The sequence below is a fragment of the Miniopterus schreibersii genome, assembly GCF_964146895.1.
Source record: "Miniopterus schreibersii genome assembly, chromosome: 2".
NCBI lineage: Eukaryota > Metazoa > Chordata > Mammalia > Chiroptera > Miniopteridae > Miniopterus > Miniopterus schreibersii.
The window spans coordinates 141,133,932-141,157,542 of NC_138102.1; the positions used below are offsets into that span (position 1 = coordinate 141,133,932).

A 23,611-nucleotide genomic window follows, 5' to 3' on the forward strand; every position below is an offset into this window, starting at 1 on the left:
TATGGATATATCAGCAGGTTTGATGGAATTAACCTACTCACATTCCTAAACCACATATGTAAGATTCTCACTAATGCTGCCTGTCTTAAAGGACTAGTAGAACGATTAAATTAAATAATGCATGGACAATGCTTAACACAGCACCTGGCACACAGCAAGTGCTCAATAAATGTTATCTACTGTTCTTCTACTATGGGGATCAGTCCAAGGGGCAGGGAGGACCTGAGACCTTGGGCCATGGTTACTTTCTTTATCCCAGAAAAGAACCCAAATCAAATGTTTCTCCTTCCACCCCTGCTGTGGCCCAGCTGCCCCAGGGAAGGCCCAATGAGAATCTCTTCTTAGACAAAGGGAATATGTCACCAGACCTCAGGCAATCACACTACTGGATGAAAAGAGAATCTTGGACAACCCAAAAAGTCTGTTATTTGTGAATAATTCATAAATTTGTATTTCTTATTTAGCCTTAATACACCACCAAAAATCTTCATGATTTCTGATAATAATATAATAATGCATGCCATAAATCAATGACATGCTCACTCATCTTGCTTTTTACCTAATCCTGAAACCTCCTGCTTGGTCAGTAGCCCAGGGATCCTATGGGTTTGAGGGTGAGGGAAATGCCATTGATGGTCTGTGCAAGTGTAATGAATTCCAAAGAGAGCAAGAGAAGTCAGCCTTTCACTGCAGCTGGACAGATGGAAGTTGGAGTTGAGGAAGAACTTCCCAGAAGGAGGGCAGGTAGTCACGGTCTCCCAAAGGAACTTGCCTTATATCTCCCATTAGGGAAGCTTTATATGAAGGAGAACACTCATTATTCTGGGTGGTCACTATGCTTGTGGAGACAGGGTGAACCAAAAGACTTTCAAATCTGGAGCTCAGAACCTCCTCTTTTAGCCCAAGTGGATCTTTTTTGAAGGGACGCCTGAAAAGAAATGGCAAATTGGGTGGTTTTAACATTAGGAAGTTTTTATCAGTTCATTCTGTTCCTGTGGAGGATGTTGAGGCAGATTCCCCAAGATGGATGAAGGGTTAGACAAGATAACATCTTTCTGGGGGATTCAAGGATTCTGGGATTGGTATGTCCCTGCCATATCCTGAACCCTGTCTTAATTTTGGGAGGGAGGGAGGTACCAAGAGAAGGAAGGAGACATGGATTCTGGAGCTCTCCATCTGACAGGGAAGACACACCCACATTTATGAGAAAGGTCAGAAGTCTAAATAAGGCTGCTTTTGAGCTGTACCACCAGATGCTCAGGAATGCAGTCTACTGACAGTGCCCATCCTGAGGCGGTGTGGAATGCAACGAGTCTGACGGGCAGGCAAGAAAGTCTCCCTGGAAAGAGTGAGGACAAGCTTCAGTAGAGAGGCAGGCAGGCCAATCCTGGTGCAAAGGTTTGCATGCAGGTATTTCAGAGAGTGTGTAGACAGTAGAGGGACCTGAGGGCCCTTGCAGGAGAGGAATGAATCATGAAATGCCATGATGGTGCATAGCTAGCTGAGACAGGGACCTGGGAAAGAGGGCCAGTGTCATCTCTGGGACTCTGCTCCGCGGCTGCAGGCTGGGAGGCAGCCCATGAGCTCTGCATTTGTAAGATACCAAAGCATCTGCACACGAGGCCTGTAGGTTTCCAAGAAGTCATGCCTTTTCTAACCTTGCAGCTCATGCTTTCTGTTCACAGAAAGAAGGTGTAGGCCAGGTTCCAGGGAGAGAAATTGAGGGGTGAGGGAGTGGATGTTTACATAGCACAGAGCTATTAATGAGAGAGTTGACCTCAGGTCCAGCCACCAGGCAGGGCGGTTGGGTGAGTGAGTTAAGGAGAGGCCCAAGTCAGAGCCCTGCCTCCTCAGCCACCACAGCCTGGGGCAGTGGCCAATTATCTGTGAGAGGACACGGGCCTTCGTGGAGATCCTGGAGGAAATGAAGCTTGACTCAGGAGTTCTGCCCTTGGTGAGGTCTGTCCCATAACCAGGCTAGGCCGCTGCACGTTCCCCAGCCCATGTCCCTGCGCTTTGAAGAGTCAATGTTATAAAGCTGGAGCTGAGGTTGCCTACCAGCTTGAGGTAGACCTACACCTTGTCCTCAGTGCTGCTCCCCTTCCTCCAACAACCCCCCCTCTGTTCTTCCAACCTAGAGTGTCCCCTCACCATTTCCCCTGTGTTTTTCCCCATTGTTCCTCCACTGTCCTCCACTTCCCTCTTCTTCCCTCTCTCTATCCAAATTTCCCCTCCCTACCATCTTCCTTGCCCCCAGCCATCTTTGCCCTTTGTCCAAGTGGCCCAGGAGAGTAATAGTCTAAGACCAACCATCTTCTCCCTCTTTCTTCCTAGGAATCCATTTTTCTCTTTCTTCCCCAACCCAACCACCAGTTTCTACACTGCCCCAAGGCCTTCAGGATTCTTGCTCTTGTTGGCTGGCTTTCCCTACAACCCCCACCATCACTCAGGTTAAAGCTTTGCTTTGGTCAAAGACACATCTCCTCACTTCATCCCTCCTTCTGGCCCCAGCCGGGAATATCTCCCCACTCCACCCCCTACCCCCGAATGCCCTCCCTCTGGTCTGCTTCACCTGGTCCCCAGCCCATCCTACCAGAAAGCTTTATACAATTAAACCAAGCTTTGATGGCACCATTACTCAGCACTTAACATGCAGCTGGTATTCATTTCATTCATTAAACAAATATTTATTGAGCACCTACTATGTGTCAAGCTCTTGGAACACATTCATGAACCAAACATTTGTACCCATTGGTGTTGCAGGGTTTGCATTTTTGTTCATGATCTGGGCGTGTATCCAGCTTTTCTCTTTAAACTGGAAACTCACCAGGAACAAAGGTGTGCACTCCTCCATCTCTGGTCGTAAACCCCAAGGACACTCTGAAGGGCCCAGAAGAGGGCACTGGAGGAAGGGGATTAGTGAGAGTGCATGTTAATATGTTATATACAAACACCATCTACAGTGTGATACTTTTAATGATGCTGGACAGTGGGTAGACGGGAGTGCAATGAGATAAACTAATCCTTTCATTGGGATCAAACACACCAGGCTCTGAGTGCCAGCTCTGCCACTAGCCACACAGCCTGAGCCAGTCTCTTAACCTCCCTAGGCCTCAGTGTCCTCCTCTGTAAAACTAAAATAATAACACCTGCCTCAGGGGGCAAATGTAAAAATGAAACACATGAATACATGTTAGGCTCTTAGTATAGTATCTAGTATGGAGCAAGATGAACATCCAGAGATGTTATTATCTTTTAGATTTGAAAGAATATTCATAATATAGTTTTTACACCAAATATATACTACTTGCATAGTTTTTTAAAATAACAATATACCCTAGAAAAATTCTTGCATAATTATACCAGAAGACATGGGAAAGAATGTTCATGGCAGCTTTGTTCATAACACCAGGGCTCTGGAAACAAGCGTGGTCGAAAGACGAGTCCCCTGAGTACGACCCACAGTAAAGTAAACACTGTGTGGCTATGGGCAGCAACACTGAACGGAAGACGCCAGGCACCAAAGAATGCCCACAGTGTGGCCCCACTTACACTATGTTTAAAAACTGGAAAAGTAAGTAATATATGATTTAGTACTAAAACAGTACAGAAAAGCAAAGGAGCTCTAGCCAGCTTTTCTCAGTGGTTAGAGCCTCGGCCCACAGACTGAAGGGTCCCAGGTTCAATTCTGGCCAAAGGCACATGCCTCGGATACAGGCTCGATCCCAGGCCCCCATGGGGCTCAGGCTGGAGGCAACCAATTGATGTGTCTCTCCCACATCGATGTTTCTCTCTCTCTCTCTCTCCCCCACCCCCACTCTCTCTGAAAAGCAATGCAAAAAATATCCTCAGGTGAGGATTTTTTTTTTAAAAATAAGCAAAGGAATGTTTTAACACAAAACCTCAGAGAGGAACCGTCCCTAGGCCAGGCAGGAAGGGGCACAATTGGTGAGGCTCATAGAGAGTTCCCAAGTTACATATCTGTTCCAGTTCTTCCAATAAGTGCTGGGCACACCACCTATACATTCTTTTGTGTGTGACAGATTTCACAATAAAAACCATTTGAACTTCTAGAAAGCTCACACTGCCAGAGCCAAGACCATAGAGTGGTGATTCTGCCAAGCCTCCCCCTTGCCACCCTCCTCTCCCAAAAAAACATTGTCACTCAAAGAAAAAATACAGGTTGAATGTCCTTTTAGGTCCTCAAAAATGAGCAGCAACAACTAGCAATGCCTGAAGTTTAATGAAATGATGTCACACTTGAAGTTTTTTCTATCTGGTTTTAAATTGCTTCTTGCTTTCTTAAAATTGCCTGGCAAGGGTCAGCCATTAGTAATTAGCTCATGTTTCTGCCTGGCATTTTTATAGGAGTTATCCTGGTGGGAAAGGTAAAGTGAGTGTGCAGTGCATGTTGACTCACAGGGCTTCTGTTCTGGACACACAGCCTGTCGGCTTGCTGGGAGCACCACTGCCCAACTGTGAGCAGTGCCCAGGATTGCAGATGAGGGTATAAAGGGCCTCAGGAGTGCTGGCCAGCTCCCCAAACACAAAGTGACAGCAGGTGCCACACCCTCCTCTGGGATGACCAGATGGCAGACACAGTCTGTGACCCCATGTCTGTCTTGTCACAAGGTCCTGCTCCTGAATGCCTTGCGTGGACACCCAGAGCCCTACCCCGACACACCCTAGTCTCTTCTTTTCTCCTTCCTTCTTTTTTTCCCACCAGCCCTGCCCCCTCCCTTTCCCCTAAGCCGCTCTGCCTGCCTTTGCCCCAAAAGCGCAGCAGCTGCAGGGGCTGCCAGCCAAGTCATTTCACTTCTCTTTTCTTCCCTCCCGCTTATGCAAACCTCTGTACTTTATGGGATAATTTTTCTAGACCCGCTCTATTGGGTGCTTCATGGATAAGTACAATACAGGTCAATCTGTCAAGGTTACTTATAACACACTGTAAGTACATGAATAATTAGAACTGCCACTTTCCATCCCCTCTCTTAACTTCTCATACATAGGGTCCTGCAGATCCAACCCATAGCCCTCTCCAGCCCCCAGCCTCACGTTGCCACACTCACACCCCACTGTCCCCTCCTGGTTCTAACCATCCCAAGCCCCTCCGACTCTGTCCATATTCCTTAGGCTGACTTTCCAACCCTAAATCCACAGATATCCCTCCTAAACTCTCTCTACCCTCTTGATTTTCCAGGGGTTAGGCAATCCAGGGGTTGTCACAGCTTATAGGTGTGGGGGCACAGTAACTCCTGAGCTTCCCCTACTTACAAGCTGGAGAACAGGCAAGTTATTTAGCTTCTCTGAGCCTCAGTTTCCTCATTTGTAAAATGGGAATAATGGTACATACTTCATATGGTTGTGAGAATTAGAGATCATTTATAGCATGTAATGATAATAGGTGACTGATAAAAGAATCCTCTTATCAAAATGTTTCCCTAGAGAATACTTTCTAATTGTAAAGGCGGACATGTATTCAAGTGATCTTAGGATGACTTGAATTTAACATCACAGATAATAGAACAACCTGACATTCTGTGCTTCCTGGAGTGATACAGTAAGAGTTACACAGCATCATTTATGAAATATATATTCTGCCAAAAAATGTTTCAATTAAGCCCAGTAAAGTCTCTAGACCAGTGCTGTCCAATAGATGCTGGTGTGGCGGTGGAAATGTTGTCCTGTGTGACATGTGGTTAATACTCCATTTTGAATTTAATTTAATGTCAACTAATTTAAATAGCTACGTGTGTCTATTGGCTACCACACTGAACAGCCAGCTCTACAGTTAACACCCAGTTTATAGACAATACATGGGCTAGAGCCACAAGTTAAATCACATAAAACCTATTTTTAAAAATTTGGGGGACAATTGGGAAAATTAAATGTATAATGGATCTTTAATGATTCTCTGGAATTACTGTTCATTTTCTTACATGTGAAAATGGTGCTGTCCTTATTGTTAAGAAATGCATGCCAAAATGTTACAGGGTTGCCGTGCTTCCTGTAACTGTCAAATAATTGGACCAATGTGAAAGGAAATGTGGCACAATGCTAACATGCGGCCAATCTAGGGATCCAGGTGGAACAGCTCAGGATGTTTGTTACACTATCTTTCAACATTTCTGTGTTTGGAAATTCTAAGAGTAAAAGCTGAAAAAGACATCAAACAAATGTATTTTTTGTTAATCCTCATGTGAGGATATTTTTTCCATTGATTTTTAGAGAGAGTGAAAGGGAGGAGGAGAGAAAGAGAGAAACATGCATATGAGTAAGAGGCATGGATTGGTTGCCTCCCACAGGCGCTCCAACCAGGGCTGGGGATCAAACCTGCCCTTGACTGGGAATCGAACCCATGACCCTTCAGTGCATGGACTGATGCTCTCACCGCTGAACCCAGGGCAAACAAATATTTAATAACACAGTAGCTGCTGCCATGGTGAGAAAAAAAAACAGATGTTTTGCAGCAGCCCACCGGACGATCTAGGGAGGGGAAAATCCAGATTTGTGTTTTAGTGGCACCTCAGCCACTTTGGAATGGAAGCTTATACCACAGTCTTTCCTGGGTCTCCTCCTCACTCACTCCCCAACACACACAGGCCCCCTCCTCCTGCTTCTCCCAGCACCTGTCCTCCCTCTCTTTCCCTTCTCCTGGCCTATTCCTCCCTCCCCTCCCCTGCCCTGCCCTGCCCTCCCCTGCCCTGCCCTGCCCTTCTCTCCCAATACACTCAGATGAGTGCATGCCCTGCTGGATGAGCACTTTGAAGATGAAACATGCTGAGTCCCCCTAGGCCCAGAGATTGGCATCCTTTACACAGAGGAGGGTGTGGGCCACTCCACCATTAAAGCACATTCTAGAGAGGGGTTGGACCCGGCTAACCGCCCAAGCCCATAAAGCACAAATTGCCCCAACTCCATCTGCATAGCCAAGCCCCTTCCCATTGGACCATAAATAGGACTGGGGCACCTTCAGGAGCACATTGGAGTTTCCACCAAGACTCCAGATCTCACATCCTCTCTTCTACAACCCAATCTCCAGAAGCACCATGACCTGTGGATCAGGATTCTGTGGCCAGGCCTTCAGCTGCGCCTCGGCCTGCGGGCCACGGCCTGGCCGCTGCTGCATCACGGCCGCCCCCTACCGCGGCGTCTCCTGCTACCGCGGCCTCGCCGGGCGCTTCGGCAGCCAGAGCCTCTGCGGGGGCTTCCGCTCGGGCTCCTGCGGCCGCAGCTTCGGATACCGCTCGGGCGGCGTGTGCGGGCCCAGCCCGCCCTGCATCACCACCGTGTCGGTCAACGAGAGCCTGCTCGCGCCCCTCAACCTGGAGATCGACCCCCAGGCGCAGTGCGTGAAGCACGAGGAGAAAGAGCAGATCAAGTGTCTCAACAGCAGGTTCGCCGCCTTCATCGACAAGGTGGGTGTCCTTGATCACACCCGTCCTGAATGCCACCCGCTCCAAAAGGAACTGAAGGGATAGACAGGGCAGGAGGGATGCGGTCCAGCTGAGCTCCCACTCTGATGGAGGAGAGGACCCACATCCAGGGCACAGGCGGACACAGAGAGATGCGTATAGGGGAGGCAGGGGCTCCTGGTTTGATCGCATTGTTATTACATATATACATCCACTATCCACACAGGCGGGGTCCCCACAGAGAAATAAGGGCAAGGCTTGGAACTGTATCAGAGGGAGGAGGCCATATATGCACACAAGACACAAGAAATGCACATAAAAATTAGGAGCAGGACCACAGGGACCTCCTTTTGGAAGGTGTCCTTGATCACACCTTTCCTGAAACCTCCCCATGCTCACGACTCAGGCTAGCCACACAGCGGGGAGTCAAAAGCAAAACCACCTCTACTCAGCTTCTGACTATATGCCACCTGGACTCATCAGATGGGAATAACTCAGTTTACCTGAGAGCAGGAACTGACCTTTCCCAACCCCTAGTTCCTATGCCTAAGCTGGAAAATCTAGATATGGATCATCATCGAAATTCCAGAAGTTGCCGTGTCTGTCACTGTTCAACTCCGTCTAAGTCTGCTGAGCTCCAGCTTTTGGACTTTACATAAAGCATCCCCCCAAATTGGCTTTGGGGCACCAAGACCCCTCTCACCCCTCCTCCCACCCCGAATGGCAGGTGCGATTCCTGGAGCAGCAGAACAAGCTGCTGGAGACCAAGTGGCAGTACTACCAGAACCGCAAGTGCTGCGAGAGCAACCTGGAGCCGCTGTTCGAGGGCTACATCGAGACGCTGAGGCGGGAGGCCGAGTGCGCGGAGGCCGACAGCGGGAGGCTGGCCTCAGAGCTCAACCACGTGCAGGAGGTGATGGAGGGCTACAAGAAGAAGTGAGTGTGGCTGGGTGTGACATTGGACACAGGAAATGACTTAGGTTAAAGCCCACTGGGTTGGACATGAGAAGGATTTCCAAGTTGGGTGAGCAGCCGTGCGGGCCAGGTTGGCAGTGTGCATGTTGCAGGGTCTTTCACCTGGGCAGTTGTTGCCCAGATGCCTGCCTGCAGTAGGGCTATGACTCCCCCAGGAGATCTCTCCCCTACTTCAGTCTTCTCTACTCAGAGTCTGATCACCCAGCAGCTACTGGCTGTGCTCTGTGGGGCGGAGGCTTCTGGCATCTTCCAGGGCCTCTCCTCCTGACCTCCCACCTATAGCACATGGATCATGGGTGTCATATGACATGAACCCCAGTGTCACTCAGGGCTGACATGTCCTGGGGCTCTGGGTGTCCCACTGCCCAGGGCGCTGAGTGCTGATGGCCTCTGGGACTCATAGACCCCACACCTGAGCTAAGATGGACACCCAGGTGTGGGGAGGCTAGGGCTGCAGTGCCCCAGAGGGGATGCTGTCCACTCCCAGCATGGGGCTGGGTGCTGAGGCCTTATTTGTCTCCTGAGGTGACTTCAGAGCAGCTTTGGGACACAGGGCTATGAGGTCCCAGAAAATTAGTCCTGTGGGCCCCTCAGTTCAAGGTGGAGACATCCCAAATCCAACAAAAAACCCCAACAGGACCACCAGGGGTCCAGCAGTGCTGGGAGGTTCCTAACATTGCCCCCTCAATTTGTAGAAAGTGAAGGGGGTTGGTTCATGGGAGATCTGCCCTTCCATGACCCCCCTCTCTGCCTGTTCTGCCTCAGGTATGAGGAGGAAGTTTCTCTGAGAGCAACAGCCGAGAACGAGTTTGTGGCTCTGAAGAAGGTGAGTCACATGGGATCGGGGAGCACAGACATGTGGGATCTCAGAATGACAGACTCTTCTTGGGGAGTCCCAGAGGGTCTCAACCTCAGTGTGGGGTACAGTGACCTTGCCAATTCAGTTGGGGGATTCCCAGAGATCAGGTCATGGAAGGCACATCCAGAGCTTTGACAAAGGACAGTAACCTTGGAATATGCATGAGCACCCTGTCCTGGGCCAAGGGGATGGCCGGGTTGACCTCTGGATGACCTGCTCAGCTTCAGAGGTTGTGTTCTGTGGCTTGGGTCCCATGGAGGCCTGGCATCTCCAGTCTCTGTTGAGGGACAGTGTCCTGTCTAGAGCTCTGGGATGCCCGACCAAAAGGAGGCACAGAGAGCCAGGGTGTGGGCAGGACGGAAGAGAACCAGGAGGGCCCAGTGGCGTCTGCGAGGAGTACTGGGGACAGGGAGGGGTCAAGGTGTCTGTCAGGGCTGGCGTCCTGGATTGGAGTGAGCAAGAGGAGAAATGGGAGGGTAAGCTGTCTCAGGTGGGCGGGGGAAAGGCTGGTGGCCCATCTCTGAAGGGGACGAGATTCTGAGGCCATCCCAGGAGGTTCAGAAGGTGTGAAGAGGGGATGGGAATGGGAACACTGGGCATCCTCCCTCCCCACCCCACCCGGCCTCCATGAATGGGTGAGAAGAGGAGTTTGGGATGACAGTCACCAGGGGTCCTCTGTGCCCACAGGATGTGGACTGTGCCTACCTCCGCAAGTCGGACCTGGAGGCCAATGCGGAGGCCCTGACAGAGGAGATTGACTTCCTGCGGCGACTGTATGAGGAGGTGAGGGGTTGTGGTCCAGGCAGAAACTGGCAGCTGGCCTGGAGGAGGGGGCTTCACCTGGGGCAGAAGGTGGACAGGCATTTGGGCAGTGGGCTGCTGTCCATGAGGGCGTGGGGGCTGGAGACCGGGGAAGGGTGAGAAGATTGGGTACCTGCTATGGTGGTGAGGCTGTGGCATAAACAAGGTCCTTCCTCCTCCCATCCCCACAGGAGATCCGCGTCCTCCACGCCCACATCTCAGACACCTCGGTCGTCGTCAAGATGGACAACAGCCGGGACCTGAACATGGACTGCGTCATTGCCGAGATCAAGGCTCAGTATGACGACATCGCCAGCCGCAGCCGGGCTGAGGCCGAGTCCTGGTACCGCACCAAGGTCAGTGGCACAGGACACCTGCCTCCTAGACATGCCAGTGGCAGGGATGGGACCTGTATGTTACAAAAGGCTTCTTTTGTCTGGGGATTCTGATCCCTAGAGACGGTGAAGGAAGGCCAGACAGCTCTCAGGCTGAGGGGACAGGGCAAGGTGCCATGGATGGCTGCACAGGCTGAGCACTGGACAGCCTGCACTGTCATCTGTGGTGTCCTGAATGGACGGCAGGTAACATCCTGAGTCTCTGCTTCCCCCCAGTGTGAGGAGATGAAGGCCACAGTGATCCGTCACGGGGAGATGCTGCGCCGCACCAAGGAGGAGATCAACGAGCTGAACCGCATGATCCAGAGGTTGACTGCCGAGGTCGAGAACGCCAAGTGCCAGGTACAGTCATCTCTGCCCTGGACCACCAGAGGGGCTGGGGGCCTAGCCAGGGTCCCATAGGCCATGTAGACTTCTCCATTCATTCTCTAAACCATCTGCATGACTAGAGTCACAGGTGTGTCAGTCAGGGAGACCCAGGTGATGAAGGTGACAGGCCTGTTCCTGGGTGTTCCCAGCTGGGTGGGAGAGACTGGATACACTCAGGAAATGGGCAGAGAGACCTGTGGACCGTAACCCACCTTGTTCTCTTCTGGGTCCTCAGAACACCAAGCTGGAGACTGCAGTGAAGCAGTCGGAGCAGCAGGGTGAGACAGCCATCAGCGATGCCCGCTGCAAGCTGGCTGAGCTGGAGGCTGCCCTGCAGAAGGCCAAGCAGGACATGGCCTGCCTGCTCAAGGAGTACCAGGAGGTGATGAACTCCAAGCTGGGCCTGGACATCGAGATCGCCACCTACAGGCGCCTGCTGGAGGGCGAGGAGCAGAGGTGGGTCCCTACCTGGCTGAGCCGACATTTCTGATGCATAAGCAAAGGCCACCTTTTCTCCTGACTAAGCAAGGCCCAGGAGTCTGGGACAAACCTGTCATTCATTACTTCGGGGGCAAGGTCAATTTGGGCAGGCTATTCCCTTAAACCTCTGCTCCTCCCTTCTTGACTGGTGGACCCATCCCCAAAATTGTGAAGCTCTCTCTGCTACTCTGGCCGAGTTACTAATACTGCTCTTTTTTTATTTCCTCTCAGATTGTGTGAAGGTGTTGGAGCCGTGAATGTTTGTAAGTAACATAGGCGGTGTGGGAGAATTCACTCTCTTCCTGTAAAAGATGGCAGAGTCTGGAAGGAGAAGTTTCACTGGACCGAAATATGAAAGGAAGGGCTGGCATCCCCGCAGGAGGGGTTTGGGGTCAGGCAGCGGGAAAGACCACAGCTGTGGGACTGAACGGACCTAGAGATACTTGGGGAGGTGCATCACCAGGGGACGGTATAACTCGCGGTCAGAATTTTGACTCAGGCTTTGGGGTTCGCAGGTGTCAGCAGCTCCAGGGGCGGAGTGGTCTGCGGGGACCTCTGTGTGTCGGGCGCCAGACCCGTGACAGGCAGCGCCTGCAGCGCCCCCTGCAGTGGGAACCTGGCAGTGAACACCGGAATGTGCGCGCCCTGCGCCCCCTGCGCACCCTGTGGCCCTTGCAATTCCATCACGTCCTGTGGATTGGGCACCGGCGGTGTGGGCTCCTGTGGCATCAGCTCCTGCGGCGTGGGCTCCTGTGTCAGCAGCTGCCGCAAGTGTTAGGTGCCCCAACTCAAGCCCCGACCCACGTCTCTCCCTCCCAGCAGGGCCTGGTCCAGCCCCGGGGGGAGCAAGCACTGGGTTACTTCCCCCACACTTTGAAAGGTCCTTCCTGCTCCTAGACTCTTATGTGTATCAGTGATCACCTCTTCCTAGGCTCTGACCCCACCTACCCTACCCCAGCTGGGAAAGGCTACCCCAGAAAGAAGTCCCCTTGGCGCCCATCAGGAAGGGGGTTCCAGGGCAGGAAGGACCAGGACTGAGACCCTACCTTGAGCTGTCATGGGGCCACTGGCCAGAGTTCCCCAGCCTCTCCCCTTCCTCCTCTGTTCATCTCTGTCTTGATCTGTGTTTCCAATAAATCAATGTAGCCAACCCTGGGCCTTATCTTCACCTCTGTTATCAAGGGTCCGGGTTTGAGAGGGTCCCGAAAGTCACATGGAGCAGAAAAAGGACTAGTCTGGGATCTCCAATACAGTCCTCTGTTCCTGGGCTCACCGCAGTCACGTATTTAGCCAAGGGCTGAGCTGGGCCCACATGCAATGTAATTTTATTCACACAACCTTATTGATTTTATCCACACCACCTTTTATGATGCATCTTGCAGATGAAGAAACCAGAGCTCAGAGACGCTCAGTAATTGGGCCCCATGCTGAGGCCAGTGGTACAGCTGGGGTTAGAACCATGTGCATCTCCAGGACTCATTCCACCAAACCACAGCTGCCGCCCAGAAAGCATCCCCGTGCACCCCTATAAACTGATGAATAATGAAAATTAGATTCGCCAGTCACTCAAAGCTTAAGGAAAACCACTCATAGTTGTGGTGGGTAAGACTCATGGCAGAGCAATTTATTAGAATTCTTTAAGGGATAAATACATGAACATGATTTAAACTTTCAAAACACCTTTGATATGGCGATTTTTTTAATGGAGTCTCTTTGAGGTTTGGAGACCTGTCATTGTTGATAAATTACCTCAAAAACAAAAAACAGCACCTAACAAGATGATGTGGCAGAGAGGTGAGCACACAGACTCTGGGGCCAGACTGCCTGTGCCCCAGACTGGGCTCTGCTCCTTCCTTGGAGTGACCTTGGTCAACTTACTCACCCCCTCTGCTTGTTTCCACATCTCCATATGATCAAAAAAGCGCCTACCTCAGGGTTGGTGGAAGGGTTAAGGAATTTCATATACGTAAAATGCTTAAACAGTGCCTGGCATAAAATAATCATGATGAATATCAGAATTATTTTTTTGCAGAATGTAAAGCAGACACCCCTCTGGAGATGAGGGCTGTCGTTGGCCTCTCATTACACTTATATCTGTGATCAGATATTGCAAGTACAGAGAGAAATCTCCATGTGTTCCAATGTCATTGAGCTCCTTCCTTCAGGGAAATATCCCCCCTCCACACCCTGACTCTGACTCTGATGAGGATCTTACAAGTGGTGGTGGGAGTGGGTAGATGGCCCCTTAGCTTCACTATGGGCCAAGGTGAGTCCCTAAACATATACATCTGCATGGCAGAGTAGATCTCTGAATTTCCAGTCCCAGTCCCAGAAAACTGTCGCAGAAATGTTAACCCCCACCCCTGCCCCTCAGGGCAACAGAAATAATTATGAATAAGTATTGAGAGACCAGAAGCAAGTGGTCTGAAGACAGAAAGGCTCTTTTAAGGGATAGTATCAATCCCAAGTATCCTGGCCACCAATGTGACCCCTCCACTCTCCTAAGAGTTCCCAAGTGTGCAATCGTCCTAACCAGTCCTCTGAGCTGTGACATGTCAAGAGTCCAGACCTGAGGCTCAAATAGAGACACTTACACAGTTACGTTGCATCCGACATTTTTAAGTGCAATTAAGTGTGAGACAGGCATCAGCAGCCAACAGAGGGCTGACCCCTTGAGGTCTCAGAAGCTATGACTGCACTGATGACAACCCTCTTCCCTTCAGAAGTCACCCCAACTCATAAAGCTTATAAATGGGCTGGTGAATGGCTTTCCATAAATGCACCAGGTAGTTCTCTCCCACCCCAGGCTGGAATGTGGCCCATGGCCAGGAGAGCCACTCAGAGAATCAGTCCCCAAACTGCAACATTGCTGATGGCCCTGGTTCAGCAAGAGACTCAAACCTCCTCCCACAGCCTCTGGAATCTCTTGGACTGACGTCAGGCTTGGGGTTTAGAAAGGAAAAATGCAGGCAACAACCAGTCCTCTGTGATGCGGGCTGCAGAAGGCTCATCAGAAATCCTGCCTACGACTCCTGGGGATATTCCCTTCTGCACTGCCCACAAATGATCAGCACTGCAGGAGCTGGAAAAACCTAACCTTGAAAGTCACAGACTGGCATTACCTAGCAAAACGCCCAACCAAAAAATCTGGCAGAAGGGCAAGCTCTGCTTTCAGGAGCTGCTTTACATGGAGCATTGGAAGAATGTTTATATAGTTGGTGTCAGTCAGTATGGATTAAATGGGGCTGACGCAGGAGTCCAGTGGGGCCATATCCCCTACCCTTCAGGTGGCTGGCACCCTGCCAGCCAAGTTTCCAAACCATTCCTCTAGCATGAGATTGCTATATTTACCCAGGAAGGGAGCCTTTTAGATACCTTTGGGCAGGGACCCAGGAAAACACAGCAGACACCCTGGCAGTAGTGTGCCTTAAAAGGTAAAGCCAGAGCCTCTGGCCAATGACGCACTTTAGCCCTACTCAGAGACTTAGAAAGCAGGAACCTTTGTTTCCCAGATGCACTGATGTAAACCTTTGTGCAATAGAAAAGAATGTGAGCTCAGTGAATGGAGGCATCTCTCAGGCTCTGTGGTGAGGAAAGAGCTCAGAAACCCAGCCCTTCACTGGCCACCTAGCCCCTCTAACTGGCCTGTCTTCTGCCCCCTAAAGTCCAAACCAAATGTGAAAATTCAAACCAAACTACACCATAGACCTGGAGGAGAGGCATGTTTTCTTCCACATGCTGTTCCCAGCCCACCATCAGATCACTTGTTGAACTAGAACTCAGGCCTGAGCCAGCCAGTTGTGTTCATATCCCCCAGCCTCAATCTGCGAGGGCCATCCTCCCTGGGGCCTGTCCTCAAGTACCCCTGCCTGGGCAAAAAGACTTGCCCTCATCCCTATGCCACTTCATTCTCTTTGTCGTCTGTTCCCTTGCATATGGCCTGCCTCCCCACCAGATTTTCATCTCCAGAGAGCCAGGACTAGAGTGTGGTTTTGCTCACAAAGCACTATGTCTGACCCTCAGAGGCCACTCAGTAAGTGTTTGTAGAGTGAGTGGGTGAATGAATGCGTTTCTCAGCCCCTCTGCCAGGAAGAGCTGACTGTGGACCCCAGGCTAAGGTCGTTGCTTTTTGGTAGTGCCCAGACCCCAAATCTGGCCAGCTTTGTCCTCATGTCCTGGGGATAGCCTGAGGAATCCAGGTGCAAACAACTTGGTGGCTCAGTCCACTGCAGAACATTTTTATTGCAAAGGAAGAGTCCCAGGAAAAGAGGGGTGGGGGCAGTTCAAAGGGGCAAAACAACATTCCCAGACTTTATGCTCCAGGGTGAGGGATAGGAGGGAGAGGTGAGGGGAGGGCCAGACCCAGGGGAAGGGGTCTGAGGCAGAGGACCAAGTCTTTGGGGTAAAGGGTTCTTCAAGTGGGGGAAGAGGTGTTCAGCATCCATGGAAGCCTCTGCAGCTGAATTCCCCGACACAGCCGGGGGAGCCGCAGAGCGCGCCGCCGCCAGGGGCGCTCATCTCCAGGGCTCCGGAGCCAGCTCCAGGCGGCAGCAGGAGGGCAGGGCCAGAGGCCGAGCCTGGCCGGCAGGTGGGATCACTGTCCAGGGCTGAGCAACAGTGGCTGTTGGAGGGAGGAAACCCCCTTCCCGCCCCTCCGCTCCCCCTCCCAGGAGACAGGTATACAGACAACTCCTTCAGGAAGCAATGCACAGACCCTCCTCCCTAGAAGGAGCCAGACATGCAAACTCCCCAAAGTAATAGATACACAGACCCCCTTCCCCCAAGAAACAGACTCAAGAATCCCTCCCTCCCCAAAGTCAGACAAAGATTTCCCCCACCCAAGAATAAAAGTCTTGTCCACAAGGATAAACCCACAGAACTTCCTTCCACACCCCAGGCAAAACCAATAGAACCTCTCCACAAAGAACAGAATACAGGACCCTGTCCCCCAACACACACAAACACCCCCAAGAGAAGAAACAGCCCCTGGCAAAGGGAGACACACAGGAAGCAGACCCCTTCTCCCTTCCCAAGAGAATGCACAAGTGGGGGAGGGGGATATAAGATTTGGCCCATCTAACCCAAGTTATACCTATTATTTACTTACTGAGGCTCTCTCCCCCCAGTCTCAGGCCAAGTCTGCAGGAGGAAGGAGGAAACAGGTAAATGGATCTCTCTCTTAGGTGTAATAGTCCCCATTCTCCAAGACAAAACACTCCTGGCCCTCTGCAGAAAGGCAGAAATCATTTGGTCCTGCAAGCTCCTTGGTTCTCTCAGATCCACAGCCCTTTTGAGTAAAGGCTCCTTTCGAACATTTAAATTCAATCCTTCCTGCCTTAAATTTGAATAACTCACTTTTATTGATTGCTTCTTGGAAGAGAGAGAAGGCAAAAGATCTTCACTTTTGGGGGGCCTAAACATCTTGAAAAGGGAGATCATGGGTGGGGGGTGCATTTTAAAGGAGACCACAGAGAAGACAGCTCAATTATCTGAAGAATATTGTTCAAGCCTCACATAATCCCTTCCCACTTGTGCATCCTTGAGGTGGTCCTTTTGCCCTCTCTGAGACTCAGTCTCCTCATCTGTGAAATGGGGATAAAAGCATCCCTCCCAGGGTTTATGTGGGTTTAAAAGAGATACTAAATGTAGCATGTCTGCATGGTGGATTCCTTCTCCCTCCCCTCAGCCTGGTATCACCAGCTGGATGGAGCTGGACAGCCCTTGGGTCCCTACTACTGTCTAAGAATAAAAGCCAGGCCCTCCTTGTTCCCATAAACCCTGCCTTCCCCAGGTCCCAGGAAGATGGGCAGAACTGAGAAGGTATTCTATGCTAGAACCTTATTCCCCTGGCTGGGCCTTGCAGCTGTCCTGATGGACAAACTAGCCCCTGCTCTCTGATCCTGGGGATGAGTGACTTTATGAGTTGCCCCAACCCACGTGCCACGGTGCTCGTTAGCTGGGGCCTTTCATCTAAAGGACTGTTGAATAGTGGAACAAACTGCCTCCAGGAAAACAAGTCCCTGGATACTCAGGTCACCTTTCCCCACCCTATCCCCAGCTGCTGAGAGCCCAGGTGGTGACACTCCCCCACCCCACCCCACCCCGTGCTGTATCTGAAGAACTGCCCAGCCCTTACCTGTGCTCCTCGCTTTCCAGAAGCTTGCGGTAGGTGGCGATCTCAAAGTCCAGGCCCAGCTTGACAACCATGAGCTCCTGGTACTCCTGCAGCTGCCGCACCATGTCCTGCTTGGCCCGCTGTAGGGCGGCCTCCAGCCAGGCCAGCTTGCCTTTGGCACTGCCGGAGGCACCCTCCTCCTGCAGAGCTGGCAGGTCCTTGGCTCCCTCTAGTTCACAGGGCTGGAGATGAAGGGAAGACCACCGACAGAAGGACATCCTTGATCCCCACCCTTTTCCCCTCAAGGATCCAGACCATTCTCAGAGGCTGGAGGGCCAATGAGGATTACAGACCGTTGTGTGGAATGAGCATGCCTGTTCTGAAATGTGTGTGTGTCTGTGTCTGCCCTTTTACCAGGAACCAGGATGGAGATTTGGTGCCAGCCATCTGGGGCGGCTGAGAGAAAGCCTTTCACATCAGTTTGGTGACACTTCTTACATGAGCTCAGATCCAAAAAGCATCAAATGCTCCTTAGCAGACAATGCTGAGATTATTGTTTTTATCTGGGAAACAAGAAGGCTATCCTGGGGAAAATAATAATAATACAGTGGTACCTTGGTTTTCGAATATCTCTGTTGGCCAACATTTGAGGTTACGAACGCAGTAAACCCAGAAGGAAATGCTTCGGTTTTCGAACACACCTGGGAAGCGGAACAGGCCACGGGGCTTCCGCCGAGTGCAAGATCCTGAGCCCAGCTGTCGGCTGTGGATCCCCCGGTTTTCCAACGTTTCAGAACTCGAAAGGTCTTCCAGAACGGGTTACATTCGAAAACCGAGGGACCACTGTAACTGCTTGCCTTGGTGAGGTGTGCTTGCTGCTTAGGAAACCAATGTGGGGATCAGAGCAGCTGTGGCTGGTGGGGGACTGAACCCCAGCATGCCTATCATCTCACTCTGCCACCCTTACAGCCTGAACAGCTTGTCCCCCCTCAAAGTCATCAGTTCCTGGAGCAGGGAGAATCTCCCTCAGGGCCTGAGACACTTGTCTCTGCAGAAAGCAAGAAAAGACCAAAGCAGAACCCCTCCCTTCTGAGGTGTGGAGCGTGAGCTGGGAGGGCTTGACAAAGAGGGGGCTGGGAGAAAAGAGAGGAGGTTGACACGGAGAGAAGTCAGTCAGTGAGGAGAAAGGAAGCATTCATGTGGGAACCTCTCCTTTCTAAGGCCTAAAGCCTGAGTCGCAAACACAAAGGCCTACAGAGACCTGGCTGGAGGGATCGAAAGGTAAAAGTCAAATGTTAACTATATACAACAGTATCCAGTTCCACAGGGAAATATGCATGAAATCCCCAGGACCTCTTTCATGTTTCCAGCCTTTCATTTCTCTACTTTAGAGACATAGCTTCAGCACCTTTTCTCTTCTACAGGGATAATAGCAGTGTTAACCAAGGTGATGATAAATGGCAAAGAAGCCCCTACCTCGGTGTCAAAGGAGGCAGTCTGGAGTGGTGGGGACTGTGGCACACAAAGGAACATATCCCCAAGACAAATATTACCATGTTGGATCATAGTTTAGTATTACCAGATCCACACATTTTTAAACAGAAACCAGAAAACTGGATTTCTAGGTAAAATCTTGCAATTTCTAAAGATGAGCTCAAATTTAATGCTATGTGGGACAAACAAAACACACAAACATAAAAATGTACATACACATAAAAAAGATATACAAACAAGCATACATATTCATACATATTTCCCTACATGTAAATCACTTACCCATATGAACTACAGGGAGTCATGGGCAGATGTAAGCATGGTATACATATACAGCCACACTCTTCTTTGCTCAGACATTCACAAAGAGAAACTACCTATTCCAGATGGGGGAGTGGGGAATCTAGTCTAGTTGTCATAAATAATGGACACACCCCAATCATCACCACTCTGCCACCCCCCACTCTCACCCTCACCTGATTCTCAGCACTGTCCACCTCCACAGTCAGCCGCTGGATGGCCTGGTTAAGCCTGTCCAGCTCTTCCTTGCTGTGCCTCAGGCTCTGTGTGTGTCTCTGCACAGTCACCTTTATCTCCTCACACTGTGGGGTGGGAATAACAGTATGGGGGAGGATCAGGAGAGTAAATAAGAGCACTTGACTGAGGTCAGCAAAACAGTTCCAGTACCCACCCATCCTCCTGCTATCACTGGCAGACCATCTAAGTTCTCTGGGCCTCTGCTTCTCCATCTGTAAAATGGGGAAGATAATATTTTCTACGCCCAAGGGTCACTGGGAAAATGAAATGAGTTTGGCTGGCACCGTGGTGGGTGTTTCACCAGGCCAGGAGATGCCAAAGGTAGAGTGAACTCAGGGACAAAGGGCAACAACACAGAGCAACAATCTACTGAAATGAGTCTTTGGGCTGAAATCGCATGGGGTTTATCCCAAGAATAAAGGAATCAATTGTCGTTCACCACTTATATCATCTAAATTAATACAAAAAGTATTTAACAAAATTCAATAATTTCTCATTTTAAAAATACTTTAAAAAACTAAGAATAAATTTCCTTAATTCAATGGATGTTGTTAATCAGAGATGGATCCAGATTCTGGCTCTTTCTGCAAACCCAAGGGAAGGAGTCATAATCTGGATGGGAAGGGCTACCTATAAGGGAAGGGCTGTCTACAAAGGGGCAAAACCAGTGACCTTTTCCTTTCCTGCACCTTGTCTCCACACACCAATACATAAACAGCCCGGGCACAGTAAGTGACACTAGCACAGTGCCTTGCACTATTCAAAGTCTCACTGGGGCCCACAACCACCTGTGAAGGCCAGGTAGATGTTACCATCTCCGTTGTCTTTCCTTGGGCAAGCTGATGCTTGGACCATCTACCCCACAAGGAAGGAGGGACCCAGAAGGACAGTCACACTGAGCCAGATCAAATCTTAAGCCCATGCTCTTTGCTCTACACTCTGAGGAACAAATAAAGTCACACACCCCCTTCAACCTAAAGAAGCCGTTCCCACCAGCTTAGTGCTAACTTTCTAGGGGAGATAAGGTGTGGGGCAACAGATATGAATAGACTGGAAACATCATCTCCCACCAGCCTCTACCTTGTTCCCACCTACCTCCCACTCTTTCCAGCTAACATTCCCAAAAGCTGTAGATACAGCAGACAAACTGGTCCCAGATCTAGGTGAAGTCCCAGACCCTTCATCCCATGTGAGCCTATGAGCCATGTGGACAAATCTTACCATGACGAACCGAGCTGTAGTCTCCTCCAAGCTTCCCGTGAGCGCTAAGCCAAACTCCAGCCCAAGGAACTCCCAGAATCCTCACCTCTGAAGACAAGCCCTCTTCTACCTGGGGCTTTGTGACCTCACCTTGTTACACTGAAGAGTTCTAACATGGAGTACAAGGGGCCGTTCTGTGAGCGCAGATGGGAAAGCGGAGATCCCTGGGCTGGAATGGGTGTGAAGGAAGGGGGGGGGGAGGAGAAAGGGTAATTCAGATGGGAGAAATGTGTGGAGATGAGGAGTTTAAGCTTATGGAGTGGGCAGTGGGGAGCCACAGAAGGTGCTTAGCAGACCAGCCACATTGCTACCAGATAAGCAATTTAGGGAGGCCTATCTGGTAGCAGTGTGGAAGACAGACACGAGGGAGAGACACTGGAACTAAGGGTTCCAGTTCCTAGACTAAGTAGGAAGTCTAGGGTGATGACTCTAAACTGAAGAAGTAACAGGAGATTAGAGAACACAAGCCACTGTTGGCATTTCTTTTTGTTTATAAATTTCTCATACATGCCAAAGAGTATATATAATATACATTTAATAATTTAAATGCAACAGTAATCAAACAAATCCTTGTATACACACTAAAGCCCCCTGTGGGGCCCTTCATTATCATAGCATCCTTCATCCCTGACCCCATCCAATCTCCAAAGTAACCACTATCCTGGGTTTTTGTGTTAAATGTTCTCTTGCTTTCCTTTATTATTTTATCATGTGTGACTAAACCTTGCAATTGTTTAGTTTTGCCTACTTTTGTGCTTCATATAAATAGAATTACTCTGTCTGTATACTCTATAACTTTTTTTTCCCTCCTCAACATCTTATTTGTGAGATTCATCCATTTGTTTCTTTTTCAGTGCTGTATAGTATTCCAGTGCATGAATAATTCTCCATTTTCCTATGGGTATGCATATGTATATTTTTGCTTTTTTTTATAACAAACAATGCTGCTATGAACTTTTTGGTACACATCTACTGTTATACTTCAGCAAGAGGATCTTTCAGGTCCTGACTATTTTTTTAACCACAACTCACAATAAGAAATATGTTTTATATCATGAATCAGTATTTACATACTACTCACTCCTACTATGTACAATGCACTCTGATCCTCTAACCAATTACCTTAACATGCTCTTTCACTTTCAACTATGGACTCACATTTTAGGTTAATATTTTATAAATAGCATGTTGGTTTCATTGTTTATTTAATAATATAATAAAAATTAAATACCCATGATCCCATTTACAGACACAAGAACCAAAACATTACTAATAATTTATATCTACCTCCATACTACCTTGAATCTATGTCACTATTCCCTTGCTTTTTTTTTTTTTTATCACACACCTCACTTTATCTTCACCACATCCCTCAGCAAGTTTCATGTCTTCATTCTAGATACAAAGGAAACTGAAGGTCAAAGAGGTTATGTAACTTTTCACCCAGATAGCGATGCCTTGGGTTTCCAAAGCTAGGCACACACATACACACTTTCACACACATACACTCCATCTACTATGCCCACGTCCCATTGGCTCACACACCTCTGATCATGGTCCTCTCCAGGTCAAGCCCCTCCAGGGCTCAGCTTGACATGCTAAGCCTGCCCCGTCCATCCACCATATCCACCATCTAGCCCCAGCCTGCCTCCTTTCCCCCTGCCCTCATCCACCCCCTATTTTTCAGCTAAAGCAGACAGCCAGCTGTTCCTGTCACATCTACAGCCTCTGTTACTTTGTGTCTTTGTTTACATCGTTCCCCCTCCCTCTCTCATCTCAGCACACCCAATTCTTCACCATTCTTCAGGTCCAATCAAACTGTCGTATTCTCCAAAGACCCTGCCCTGCCCTCTCACTCCAAGCCTGTGAACTGGAGGCTCACTCTCCTGCCAAGTCCCCCTGGCATAATGTTCCTCCATTAGAGCCAGACACCCTGCAGCTTTGTATTAAGGCCTCTGTGCCTGCCTGGGGACTGCAGGCTCCTCCTTCACGCTCTGAGCCTGGCTCCTACTGAGTTCTGAGCAGGTGTTTGCTCCTTGCCTTGAACTGGCTCCTGGGGCCCCCTGGGTGAGGATGGGAGTTAAGAAGAAACCTGACAATCAAAACAGAGCATTTGCTTTCCATCAATAGACTAGTGGACTGGGGATAAAAGGGGTAAGGGAATGATTTCTAGAAGATCTGGCCAAGAATAGAGCAGCCCTCCTCTTCCCCAAGGAAGCGTCACTACCAACCCTCTCTATGGGGACATCTCATCTTGATTGTATCTGAACTCTCATTCTTCAGCCCATCTCTCAAGGACGGGTTCCAGGATTAATAAAGGGGACACCAAAGAACATGTTTCCCTAAGCCTAGGTCAGGGACTAGTACTGACACTTTGGGGGCCCCTGTGTTCTAGCTTCAATTCCCTCCCCTTCGCCTTGTATTCTTAGTGGGTGCAAATCAACCTGCAGTCCTCTGGTGTCTCTGGATTTTAATGCACTTAATTATCTATGTGGACAAAGGCTGATTATTAACCTCCTCAGGGATTGTGATAGCACAGAAAGTGCGATCCATCTACCCACCAAAACCCAGAAAGAGGTCCAAGCAAGCATCATGTGAGTTACCTCCAAAGACTATTCCTCCATGCTTCAGAGTAAGTCCATTTCCTCTCATGAGGGGGACACCAAAGGAAGATGTCTCCAATACTATACCATTCCCTGGAGAAATTTGAAGTAGGAATACATAATCCTAAAGCCATGGGCCACATAGCTGGCAACTCCAGCTGCAGCTGGAAGTGGAAGTACAAGACACTGTGGAGCTGGGCTCCATCTTCTACAGAGGACAGAACTAAGGTGGGGCTGAAACTCCCACAAAATCAAGACTGACCCAAAGGGATCCAGGCTCTCAAGAGTGTTGGAAAGACAGCAAAGGG

General features: G+C 49.9%; 1 protein-coding gene across 1 annotated transcript; it reads left to right on the forward strand.

Moving 5' to 3' along the window:
• Positions 1 to 7,049: 7,049 nt before the first annotated feature.
• LOC308551803 (keratin, type II cuticular Hb1) lies at positions 7,050 to 12,072 on the forward strand (the record flags this gene model as incomplete). The annotated part of the gene is made up of 9 exons (XM_081126468.1): positions 7,050 to 7,418; positions 8,143 to 8,351; positions 9,156 to 9,216; positions 9,937 to 10,032; positions 10,242 to 10,406; positions 10,662 to 10,787; positions 11,050 to 11,270; positions 11,526 to 11,557; positions 11,810 to 12,072. 9 exons carry the CDS (start codon positions 7,050 to 7,052, stop codon positions 12,070 to 12,072), a joined length of 1,542 nt encoding a protein of 513 aa, XP_080982594.1.
• Between the last annotated feature and the right edge of the window lie 11,539 nt (positions 12,073 to 23,611).